Consider the following 13295-nt stretch of genomic DNA (forward strand, 5'->3'; position numbering starts at 1 on the left):
CACCTGTCATATGTCTGTATGAAAGATTTCCACACTCCTAAACATCCCTAGGTCCACTGTTTCCAATGTGATAGTGAAGTGGAAATGCAAGGGGACACACACGGCACAAAAGCATACAGACTGACCTTGTCTGTTGAATGACAGAGACCGCCAACAGTTGAAGTGGGTCGTAATGTATAATAGGCCGACATCTATCCACACCATTACACTGGATTTTGAAACTGCATCAGGATCCATTGCAAGTACTGTGACAGTTAGGCAGAAGGTGAGAAAACTTGGATATCTTGGTTGAGTGGCTGCTCATAAACTACACATCATGCCGATAAATGCTAAACAACATTTCGCTTGATGTAAGGAGTGTAAACATTGGACGATTGATAGTGGAACTGTATCAGAAGGATCACGTGAAGAAGGACCAACAAATTTTGAAGACTATAGGGGCCCAATATGAAAAAAAAGATGTCCTTGACTTGTTGTTAAGCTAAATTAGCATGCCATCTGCAAGATGGAAAGAGAAAAATAAGCTGTTTGTTGTTTCATGTTTCCATTAGTGCATACATTAGAGATATGTGGAAGGGATACAAATTACATGTGGGATAAGTGACAGTATGTTCCACCTTTTAATGCAGAAGGTACAGCATTTCTCCAGTACTGATAAACTAGCGCATATGTCACTGGATGAAAAGTCTCTAATTTCAAATTTAACATATGACAGCACTTCTGACAATGTTATTGGCTTTGATGACTTGGGGTTTACACTCACAGTATATTTCTCCCACTACTTGTCAGTTGCTTGTTCCACTTAAAATAATATGAAGATGAAGGTCATATTTGTGGCAACAGGCGACAATGACTAAAACACAGTAGGCCTACGGAATGAGAAATGGGGCGTCGATCCCTTTTGCATGTAGAGGTATACGTATATGCTTCTTATGTGTGAATCTATGTTTTTTTTCTTTATTGTTATTTTTAAACCTGTTTACAGGCAGGCCAGCAGCAGCATACTATGCCGCTCTTTGGCCTCAGAGAAACACAAAACATACAAATGTAGACAATTAGAGAAAAAACACGGTGGACATATAAACGGAGACAAACACTTTTTAAAATACATGGAGCCATTCACGGGTCTAGAGTCCAAGATAAATTTGTTCAGACACTTGGACACATACATAGATGAAAATTGTCACACACGAATATAGGTGCACAAAACTAATAACACTGAACCACTTAAGCACAATACGACGACACACACAGAAACACGAGGCGTTGATCTCCAGTGCGAGAATGCTCACGATGCGTGCATGAGTCCGGGGACCTGCCAAGAGAGGAGGAGGGGGGATGGGAGAGGGAGAGGGGAGAGCAGAGATGCCACGGGCAGGGGAGATAGGGGGTATGGTGGAAGGGTGAGGGGAAGCCCAGGGGAAGAGGGGTGGAGGAAGGGGGATGGGGGAAAAGGAGAGAGAAGGGAGGGAGGGTGCCTAAGGGAAAAGACACAGGAAGTGGGGGCGGGAGGATAAAAGTTGATAGAAGGGGTAGCTGGAGGGGAGGAGGACATCATCAGTGAGGGGGAGCTGGCGGAAGCCACCTTGGGAGAGGGTAAGGAGGGTGGAGAGATGGAGACCGGGTGGGACATGGGAATATAGTTGCGGCAGCAGGCAGGGGTGGGAGAGGATGGGCAAGACAAGCGGATGAGGAGGATCGAGTTTACAGAAAGTGTACAGGATCCGTATCCTTTCAAGGAAAAGGAGGAGGTGGGGGAATGGAATGAGATCGTACAGGATCCGCGTGGGGGAGGGGAGACGAATGCGATACGCGAGGCGGAGAGCATGGCCTTCAAGGATTTGAAGGAATTTATAAAAGGTAGGGGGGGGGGGCGGAGATCCAGGCCAGATGGGCGTAACAAAGGATAGGGCAGATGAGGTATTTATAGGTGTGGAGTGTGGTGGAGGGATCCAGATCCCACGTACGGCCGGAAAGGAGTTTGAGGAGACGGAGTCGGGAGCGTGCCTTGGCTTGGATTGTCCGGAGATGGGGGGTCCAGGAGAAGCGACGTTCAAGGGTGACGCCAAGGTACTTAAGGGTGGGGGTGAGGGCGATAGGATGGCCATAGATGGTGAGATAGAAATCAAGGAGGTGGAAGGAGGGGGTGGTTCTGCCTACAATGATCGCCTGGGATTTGGAGGGATTGACCTTGAGCAACCACTGGTTGCACCAAGCGGTGAACCGGTCAAGATGGGACTGCAGAAGGTGTTGGGAGCGCTGCAGGCTGGGGGCAAGGGCAAGGAAGGTGGTGTCATCGGCAAACTGGAGAAGGTGGACGGGGAGGTGACGGCGGCGGCATGTCCGCCGTATACAAAAGGTACAGAAGGGGGGAGAGGACGGAGCCTTGGGGCACACCGGCGGAGGGAAAAACGGTGTAGTAATCCATGTTATGGATGGTGACGTAGGAAGGATGGTGGGAGAGAAAGGAGCCAATCAGATGGATGTAGTTAATGGGAAGGGCGAAGGTTTGGAGCTTGAAGAGGAGACCAGAATGCCATATGCGGTCATAAGCACGTTCGAGGTCTAGGGAGAGGAAGATTGCTGAGCGACAGGAATTAAGCTGTTCGGAAAGGAGACGTGTTAGGTGAAGGAGAAGATCATCGGAAGAGAAGGATGGCCGAAAGCCACACTGGGTAATGGGAAGGAGGCGGTGCTGGCGGAGATGCTGGTGGATGCGTCATGTGAGGATAGATTCCAGGACCTTGCTGAAGACTGAGGTACGGGTGAGGATAGATTCCAGGACCTTGCTGAAGACTGAGGTAAGGCTGATGGGACGGTAGGAGGAGACGGCGGACAGCGGTTTACCAGGTTTAAGGAACATCAGGATACGGAAGGTTTTCCACAGATCGGGGTAGTAACCAGTGGACAGGACCACATTGTGGAGCCTGGCCAGGGTGGAGAGGAAAGAGACAGGAGCTTCACGAAGGTGATGGTAGGTGACACTTTCGTGACCAGGAGGGGTGTTGCGTTTTGTGCGGAGTGTAGCAATGAGATCCTGTGTGGTGATAGGGGCATTGAGTTCTGTGTGTGCAATGTTGTCCAAGTCCTGGAAACCAGGTGCGAGGGGAGGGACAGAGGTGTCAGTTCGATCGCAGACATCCGGGAAGAGTGAGTAATCGAACTAGGGATCATCGGGGATGGAAAAGACATCGGAAAGGTAGGATGCAAAGTGATTGCCCTTACTAAGGGTGTCAGGGAAGGGGTGATCATCATGGAGAAGAGGATAGTAGGGGGAAGGTTTAGTTCCGGCAAGGCGACGGAAGTCTGACAGGAACTTGGACGAGTTGTGAATCTATGTGTTTGTATTCGGTTGATATCCATGTGATAAGCTGCAGCTCTATCCACAGTTACAAGTGTTTCTTCACAAATGTATTGTAACTTGCCACTGGTTCATGATTTTTATCCCTACTTGCGCTTATGTTAGAATCATTTTTAGAAACATCGTTGTCTTCTGATATTACACAAACTCTGGTAGGCAAAAAGAAAAAAAAAAGTCAAATATTTCGTCAATCACGTAGGAAAGGGATGCATAACGAACGAGCTGCCGACGCATCTTTATCGCCGCTTGGAGCGCTAGTGTCGCTCCAGCTGTCAAACGGTGACAACTTTAACAGCAGTGAGCTCTATGTAGCAACCTTGAGCAGTGAGTGTCGCGACTGTTAATGTTAGACTGTGTGTCATACTAACAAATGTACACCGTGGAGATAAATAAGCAGAGGTAACAGTAAACTTGTTTCATTCGATCACATTTTTATTATTCTTGTAACTGCATGGGTAACACGAAGCATTTTACATGTTTTTTGTGACGATGCTCTGGCAATAGTTTCAATATTGTATTAACTTAATGGCTTTTGCGGCATATTTGAAATTTACTTTGTTGTGTATACAAACGGCCATGATTAAATTATCGTTGGTGGATTTGTTTATGGTCTGGGCTTGCGTGCGAATTTGGTGTGTACTTGTTTTAGGTTATGTTTTTCAATGCAAACAGCTTGTTTTCCATGAGCTTGTAATTTTTCTCAATAGACAGAGATCAATAATTTTTCCACCAGTATTTCGGAGCGCGCTAAGTACTCTACGTATACTGTTCATCAATTACGAAAAGTACATGTGCCGTTTGTAGCCTGTAGCGTCTTGTGAAGTACATGTTTTTTTGTCCCATCCGATAAAATCTCTACATGTATACTCTGTAACTTTGTAAAAGAGACGATTTGTATTTTCGACGTTTTTTCAATAGTTTCTACATATTGTGATCTCCAGTGAAAGTGCTAGTCATTTATAATTTCTGTGGCTAGTCATTTATAATTTTTGAGGGAAGGACGACCGAAGACAGCGAGGTGCTCACTTTCACTATTTCGTTATCTTAATCAGTATCACTGTTATGTAATATTTGTTGTGAAGGAACGACGAGGAATAAGAATAGCGTTTGGTATGATGTAATGTGATGCTCCTCCCGATAATAGCGTGAGTAACTTGATAGTATTCGTCAGTCCTTTAGTGCACATAGTTACTACCTCTTTTCAGGAATTGGGTACCGGTATCTGCAGATAAAAGATGATGTTGGATGTATTAATTTGTTGTGGCTATTTAGAATCATTTTAGTATCCTGTTATTTGATCTGCTGCATAGACCTGGAAATCTTACATTAAGAACAGTTTGTGTTAACATGCGTATATGAATGTGGTTTAGTATAAGGGTAATGCTGCAGTGTTGCAAATAGATGTAGAAAGAAATTAGCTGGTGTGGAAAAAGCTACTATGTAAGTGCAATTCTCACTGACAAAGAACATTACACATCATCAGACTGTAACAGAACATTCACCATGGGTCTGCAGTTAAGAGGGAGGAGAGCCAGTAAATATGTTTAGCAATAGAAAGTTAACCAATATTAAAAATAGACGACATTTTAAAAAAAATTTCGACAGTTCGTATAAAATACAGTATGTGTGATTTTCTTTAGTGGATAGATAAAAAAAAAATCAGCATGGCAATATTTGCTCTACTGTGGGTATTCAGTAATGCCTTGTACAAGGAAAGCCTTAAAGGAGCAACAGTGTCAAAAACACACATTAAACAAATGACAAAATGATGGTTTGTAGGCTGCTGAACTCCTCTTATAGTTAGGTTTTAATTTTGTACACATCAAGATGATACTGAGTAACTGAAGACAAACTGCAGACTAATGTCTGAGTTTAGAGATTAAGTACTGAAAGTGCCACATACATGATTAAGACCCACAAATTCCATTTTACATTGATGAGAACAGGATTATAACACATTTGGATAATCATTTGCATTAGGGTATTCCCAAACTAAATCCCAAAAATGGAAGGCTTTATTTCAATTTATCTTTCTTCAAATTTAAAATTGTGGTTGATGTAAGTTACTTATTTTCTGTAGAAAATATCCTTTCCATTCATTAGTTGCATTGATTGCTCATAATGCTGTACACCTAGTTAGAGTTCCTCTGGGAAAAAGCAAGACACCTCTCAAATAATGCTCACAGTAGTAGAGTATACCTTAAACCAATGGCAGACACAAACAGTATCAGTCAGTCTAGCATTTTTTCTGTTGGATGGATTTTGCAAAACATGATTTTCTATCATTTTGAGATTATGTGTTATGACACTTCATTATGAGAGAATTGTAAATCAGTTCTTGACATTAGACTCTTTTCTTCACCTAGTTTTAATTTATTTATAGTTTAGTGGTTCATCTGCTGCACCCAGTAATGGACTCAAAATACTGCCTTTCAGCTGTATCTCACACTAACAATGGAAATTGAATGTGACTTTTATTATCTGGTTCCTTGTCTTTCCTACAGCCTGACTGCAGTAATGGACCACGAAAAAACTATTTGGATAAAAGAGGAAACAAGTGAGATATCAAGTTCACCAGGCTCCATTGTAAGTAGTTTCTTAGTATTTTTTTACTGTTGTTTCATTAATTTCAGTGTGCAGTATGTTGTGTGAATAAACAGAATTCATGCCATTTTGCTGAAAGTATGAGGAATTAAGTACAATAAAATCTCCAGTGAGTTTTTAAGTTTACACTCAACGTTTACAGCACTATGCATAGATTATAATGTGTGTTAAAATTCACAAATGATGCAGGGGAGGGTTTTAATTTAATTTTTGTAAATTTAGACAAATTTGTAATGCACTGCTTATTGGCAGTTATAATATATTTATATAAAATTGAACTATTATGATAAAAATAGTCATTGGCTGGATGTCATTTCCAATGAGCACAATATTTCAGCAAGTGACCACATTGCCATCACCCGGTGCACTAACTTACTGTGCACTTACTAGTGATCAGTACAAGCTATGAGTGTAATTTTTTAAAAGTGTATCATAGGTTACATAGATGGCACCTTGGATCTTGTGTTTGTATGTTCCTGTTGTAGACTGTGGTTGTCTGTTTTGTTTATGTCACTACTTGAGTGGTGTCATCGATTGTCTTTTTGCTATACCTGTATAGGTCTAGTGGAGATGATGATCACTTGAGGACAGCAATGATTTGCATTGAGTGCTATACTATACATGTTGTGGTTATAGAGTTGCAGCATAGCCTAAGGCCTAGGTTAAGTAGGGAGATGACAGTCTAATTGTGGTTTGGGAAAGCCAATGAAGTTTTTATAACAATCTTTTTCCATAGCTACATTTATGCCATTGATGAAAACCCTTGCTTTCCTACCGTAGTCCAGTATTTTCAGGTTTTCAATACATCTGAAGGTGTTAATCACACTCAAACTCCTGATAGTTATTCAGTTTTCATTTTTCTGATATATGCAAGTGGTTAGTGAAGTTATCTGTTGCTAATTTCTTAAGGCTTGTATTTCTGCTGTGTTAATGACGTAATCGGTCTACCAGTGCTCAGTCAAGTTCTCATAGTTACCTTGAAAGAAGTTTGAAGAGACATTTACTGTGAACACTGGTTTAAGAAGTTAGTTTCATATAATATTTTTTTTGCATTAGCACTTGTCTCTGAATATGTAAACCAAGTGTCAATAAGACTCATGGCAGAAAATTGTGATTTGTCTCTTTAGTTCACATTAATTAATTTTTAGAACACTGTGTACATGCACCCTGATATATTCCAGTGTGTATATATGTGATGGGAGCAAAGTTATGGCAAAACTAAGAGGTTGTACATTCAGTATTGATGTGGTTTTATTCTCTCTCTCTCTCTCTCTCTCTCTCTCTCTCTCTCTCTCTCTCTCTCTCTCTCTCTCTCTCTCTCTCTCTTTAGCTACCTCTTCTATATACGTCACTTCATGATGGAATGATATTTGTAAAATTGCAAGGATGTTACAGAAATATTAAGGAATTTTTGTTGTAAATAATGTAACTTAAAGTTTGACCCAAACTTTTTGTTGCACTGTAAAATATTTGTTGCTTCCTTTGCATCCCTCATCTTGAATGTTTCTGCAGAATTGGTAATGATACAAATGCAAGAACATGCTCCATAGATTGGATTTGCAAAAATTGTGTTGGCAGATTATATGTGTTTGTTGACAGCATAGCTGACAGTCTGCATTGAGGGAAGCTAGACTTCTCATTTATTGTAAGCCTGGCTTAAGAACAACAGTACAGAGATGTGTGTTGTTCAGCTTTCAACCTTTTTACCTTGATTATATTTCACTTCTCTTCATTATATTTAACCTCTCTTCACTGATGTGAAAATTCGAGGATTATCTCGCACGTTTTTATTCTTTAAATGGTATTGTGTCTGCTGTAGGTAGTGAATCATGAGCAAGTTAAATAATTTGTGATGCAATAAAACCTACAATTTCTGTGATGATGATCTTTTGCCACTCCTATTTGGAGTAACTACAGAAACCAATATACACATGACATTTATCTTTTACACTACTTCCATTGTATAAGAGTGTTTTTCAATAACTCAGTGCTGTATGAAAAAGCTGTGGGTGTTTCATCACTCAGTAAGAATTAATTTTTAGAATAGTTCTGTAGTGAGTAATATCTAGAAAATAATGTTGTCATTCACATAATTTTATTTTCTCTCTAACTGAAATAAAACAAATCAGTTTTGCATCAACCAGAACTACTGTCACACAAAAGAACATACACTGAGAACTGACAATAAAATGATAGTTGTTGCTAAATTATGTGGTGTTAATTATTCATGAAAAGTACTTTAATTGTGGCATAGAAGTTGTGGAAGTTGCTAACAGTGTGTGGAGATCATGAATTTTTAAATGTACTCATTTTGCTTTGTGTTACTCTCACCACAGGTCCAAGTATACCCCTCTAGTGTGAAAATAAAGGAAGAACCACAGGAGACTGGGAATCAAGAGGTAATTCTAGAATTTTTTGACTGAGTGGAATTAATCACTGATTTGTTGTTTCACAGTTGTGGGGAATGTAAATGAAGAGGTAAGCAATATAGCTGAGCATTATTGTCAAGGTTTGTTCAGATATGCTAGTAATTATGACTGACTCACAATATCATAATTTGCCCACTATTGTCAAATATGGCACAAAAGCCTAAATATAGTATTTTTTAGGCATTGCTCTATATGGGTTGAAGTACTGTCTTTGTACAGGAACAATAGTTTTAATATCTACATTAGTAGAGTTATTATCTTGTACAAGGACATGGTAAAAAGTAATGCCTCCACATTTTTTATGCAGAAACTGTTATAGCTTTTCAAATAAAACAAGCTTTGTTAATTTTTTTACGTCTTTGTTCTTCATTTTGACGTATTTATTTCTCAACGTAGTCTCACACCCAATGAACAAATTTCTCTTGCTGAGAGACCAGTTCATTGATACTGACACTGACTTTGTTGACAGAGCCACAACCTCACCTCTGCTTTCACTGCTTCAGTCACTATCTAATGGAAGTCCTCGAAGGTATTCTTTAGATTTGGAAACAGATGAAAATTGGATGGGGCCAACTAAGAAGTATATGGAGGATAATTGATGACAGTGAACCTAAGCTGTCGGATTGTTGCAGGCATTGCAACCCTCATGTCTTGCCTGGCATTGTCATGCTGAAGGACAGGGTGGTGCATGTATGGGCAGACTCTTTGAATTTGAAACTTGATCACAGTACGCTGCTCCTCACGCACCAACATAGTTAAGCTACACATGTTCATGTTACATGCTACAATCCAGAGCCCTCTAGCAGCAGATGGTTCCAATTTGGGTCAGCAGAGTGAAAAAGCCTGTGCACATTACTCAGTCGAGTAATATACGTGACATGTAGTATCTCGACCGATACTGCAAACAGAATTAAAAAGTTGGAGGCATTACTTTTTAGCACACTCTTGTATATACAAACAAAAATAAGAACTACACGTGATTGTGTTGATGTCTAAATAAAATGATGCATGATAGTTGCTGCAATGCCCTGAACCTGAACAGTGATTTCCTACGTATTTGACCAGTGCCTTGACAAGTAAACTATCCACAGACACTTCTTTGACTGAGTCAGTTGTTATTCTCATGGGAGGTTTGATTAGTGGGCAGAGCAAGAATGAGAATTCATCATATACTGTGAAAATGATGACAAAGTACAATTCAAGATATGAATGCTTTTGCTTGAAAATACTCCATTATGTCCGGAAACCCAAAGTGAATCTTGACCCTTCTCAACACTCTTATCATTCACATCACCATCTGAATCAGCATGATACTATATAATACCCACTTTTACAACAATGTGGCAGTTTTCATAATATACACCAAAGTATTATCTACCATTAAAATTACAGCACTATTGTAGGCTTCTTTTCTTTGTCCCCTCTTCTACATTTTAATAAACCCTTGCAATGTCATGTGCTTCAATTTATTTCATTATCCTTGTTATCAAGGTATTTACTTAAATTGCGGAGCAATTCTGTTTGTCTTCATTAAATTTACTTTATTCTTTTTTTCATTTCTGTTTTTTCCTTCATTAAATATTTTTACTCTTTTTTTTCATTTCTACATTTATTATTTCCTCCATTAGGAAAACCTAGAGAAAGATGGACAGATGGAGCAAACTCCATCCTCCAGAGTATGAGTTCTTAACAACTGCAATGCCTCATTCAGGTGGTCCCTAAAGCCAATGTTATTTTGATCATACACAGTTTACACTATAGTGCATTTAAAAGCAGTTGCAACTTTTGACGTTTGGCTCACTGTGTGCCATTGCCTAGGTAGCACCAATGGTTAGCTGTTCAGCTGGTAAAGCGCCCATGGTGCCACACCATGGGTAAACAGTACCATGTGGTGTCACGCATCAGAGGCACCTACATTCATTTCCTCTCATTGTAAATTGATACTTTCTGGCAGTGAAGTGTTTTACAGCTGTCAGGTATTGTAAACAAGTGTTCCGTGCTGCCGTTGCATTAATAATAACATTGCAGCATGTCTGAACATGAGATTCACAGTAAAAGTGATCACCCAAGAACTCGTTCACCAGCTGTGAAGTGTTCTGCTGCAAAAGTTTCCTCCAAATTCGACAATAGTAATGGACAATGCACAATACCATTCAGTTGGGATGGATAAAGTCCCAGCAATACAGCAGAGGAAAGCAGCTATTTTTCTCAGCGTACAAAGAAATATTCGATTGGATAAAGTTGAACCCATCTTGTGTAAGGTGAAGTTAATGGAACTTTCAGTACTGTACCAGCCAGAAACTCCATGCTAACAGGTCAGTGAACTGGCTAATGTTTGGACATTGTTTAATCAGTCTTTCTCCATATTATGCTCATTTAAATCCGGCTGGGAATATATGGTCCTAGGTGAAAAGTAATGTGGCAAAAAAACAACAAGAAATTTATACTCAGTGATGTTGAAATGTTGACAAGAGAAGTCACTGCAAATGTTATATCGGACTGGTCTCACGTTATCAGGCATATCAAGAATGTAGTTGAGGACAGCTGGATTCATGGACCGTGACGAGTTTTGAGAAATATGGTACTTCTCTTGTTGCTGTGTTAACATCTGCTTCTTTTGCCTAAACACAGTATAGTTTACAGATACACATCTCACTAACATTGTAAGGCAATTGAAATGGTAACAGAATCCTAAAACGGTGTGTTATTAACCAAGCAACTGAGGGTGAGACATATCAGTAGTTATAAGAAAGCCAGTTCTCAGTATAAAAGTAAATGTGCAGCTTCTTCACTTATGTCAGTATATGTGGCAATTTCAGATATTAACCATATGGTAAAATACTCTCCTCTTTGCATGCTATCATCTCCCAAGCTTGTTTTAATATCTCAGACCATTTATGACTGACTTGATTTAATTCTTTTGGCCCCTATGGGGGCATAGGGCATCCAGGAGAACTCGCCATCTCTCTCTGTATTTGGCCATTTGCCTATATTTTGCCCAGGTTTTGCCAACTCTTTTTGCTTCCCCTTCCATTGTCCTCTTCCATGTGCCCTTAGGTCTTCCTCTCTTCCTTGTTCCCTGGGGATTCCATTCCAATGCTTTTTTCTCGATGGTTCCATCTCAAGGTGTGCCCCAACCAACACCACTTTCTCACATCTGGTCTTCTATAGGTATTCGGTTTGTTATTCGCCAGAGCTCCTCATTACATATTTTTTTCTGGCCACCAGATATTCATGATGTGTCAGAGACATCTATTTATTAAGCTTATCCATTTTCCTGCTTTCACTGGCATACACAAGGACAGCCTTCTCATTTGTATTAAAAATACGTATTTTTGTTTTGTACGTGATATATCTGTTTTTCTGTATTGGATACAATTTATGCCTTTTTAATGTGGTTTTTCATGTCATCTCCAGCTCCACCATATTCCATCACTATACAATCAAGATACAGGAATGAGTTGACAGTCTCCACCCGCTGCTCCTCTATTAACAGTGGCACCTCCGATGTTCCCTGAATTTACTATCATTTCCTTTGTTTTGCCTGTATTTATCTTGAGGCCAGCAGTCTCTGCTTCTTCTTTCAGCAAGTTTAATGTAGCTTGCATATCCGTCAGCTAGGCTAGTGATACTGTGTTGTCTGCAAAATTCAAATTCTCTAGACATTCATGGATCTCCCACTGGATTTCTCGTCTCCTGCCTGCTGTGACTCTTCACATAACTCAGTCTAGAACAAGTAGAAAAAACGTTGGTGATAAAATGCAACTCTGCCGGACTCCAGTTATTACTTTCATGGGCTCTGTCACATTTCCCTTGTGGAGTATGCAATGTTTGTAACCATCATATAGATATTTTATGATGTTTAAGATCTTCTGGGGTATCCCATACTTCTGCAACACCTGCCAGAGCACTTTGTTTCATGCAATCGAAGGCCTTCTGAAAATCAATGAATACCAGGTACATGTTTGCTTGGAATTCTTCGCTTTGCTTTAAAATTATCCTAAGAGTGTTAATAAGATCAATACAACTGTGTTGTGCCCTAAAACTGGCCTGTTCTTTACGCAGTCACTTTTCAAGAGACTCTTTAATTCTGTTTAAAATGATTCTGGTGATGATGTTACTGGCACTGACAACAATGCAATACCATGCCAGTTGCTACAGTCTGACAAATTTCCCTTTCTTGGGAGCTTTATGACCAAACCATTTTTCCACTCCTTCGGAGATTTCTCTTAAAGCCAAATATGCTTCATCAAGGGATAGAGCATCTTAACAGTATGTTCAATATCAGCTTTTAAGAGCTGTGGTGCTATGTTGTCTAGGCCTGGAGCCTTTGTATTCTTTATGGTTTTCAAAGCAACCCTAATTTTGTCCATTTTGGGACACTGCAAATTTATATCTTGATCTTCTTTGACTTACTCTGGAACATCTCTTACCTGTTCATCATGGTTGTCTTCAAAATTTAACAGTTCCTTGAAGTGCTCCTCCCATCTCTGTAGCTGTGCCTGTTGAGTGGTAGGCATCACCCCATCCTTGTTCTTAACTGGTCCTTCATATCTGAAGTTCTTCATTGACAACCATTTGGTTGTATTGTAGAACCCTTTAATATTTCCTTGTCTTGATGCCTCTTCTGCTAATTTTGGTTGCTCATCTTTCCATTTCCTTTTATCTCTCTGTGTATTCTTTATGCACTTCACTCTTCTGCACTCTTGTCATACAAAGATTTAACTTAAGTTTTAGTTCTTTCCGGTGGCTGATCTCATCTGATGTAGCATTGGAGGTCCGTTCCTTCCATAGATTTGCCTTACATCCTATGATTTTTTCTATCACATCTAAATAACTGTCTTTGATTTTTTTTCCCCAACATGTTTCAATTCCCTTTTCCATAAAGTTTTCTTCAGAGA

The 13295-nt window shown here is 39.8% G+C and overlaps 1 protein-coding gene across 3 annotated transcripts in view; it reads left to right on the forward strand.

Annotated features, from left to right (window-relative positions):
• Positions 1-3628: 3628 nt before the first annotated feature.
• Positions 3629-13295, forward strand: part of LOC126213039 (zinc finger protein 708-like) — a 79778-nt gene continuing 70111 nt past the window's right edge. For all 3 annotated transcript variants that reach the window (XM_049940610.1, XM_049940611.1, XM_049940612.1), the window contains exons 1-3: positions 3629-3760; positions 5866-5947; positions 8302-8364. In XM_049940610.1, the coding sequence (XP_049796567.1) occupies positions 3732-3760; positions 5866-5947; positions 8302-8364 (174 nt within the window). In that variant the 5' untranslated portion in view covers positions 3629-3731. The remainder of the gene's footprint in view (positions 3761-5865; positions 5948-8301; positions 8365-13295) is intronic.

The sequence above is a fragment of the Schistocerca nitens genome, chromosome 11, assembly GCF_023898315.1.
Source record: "Schistocerca nitens isolate TAMUIC-IGC-003100 chromosome 11, iqSchNite1.1, whole genome shotgun sequence".
NCBI lineage: Eukaryota > Metazoa > Arthropoda > Insecta > Orthoptera > Acrididae > Schistocerca > Schistocerca nitens.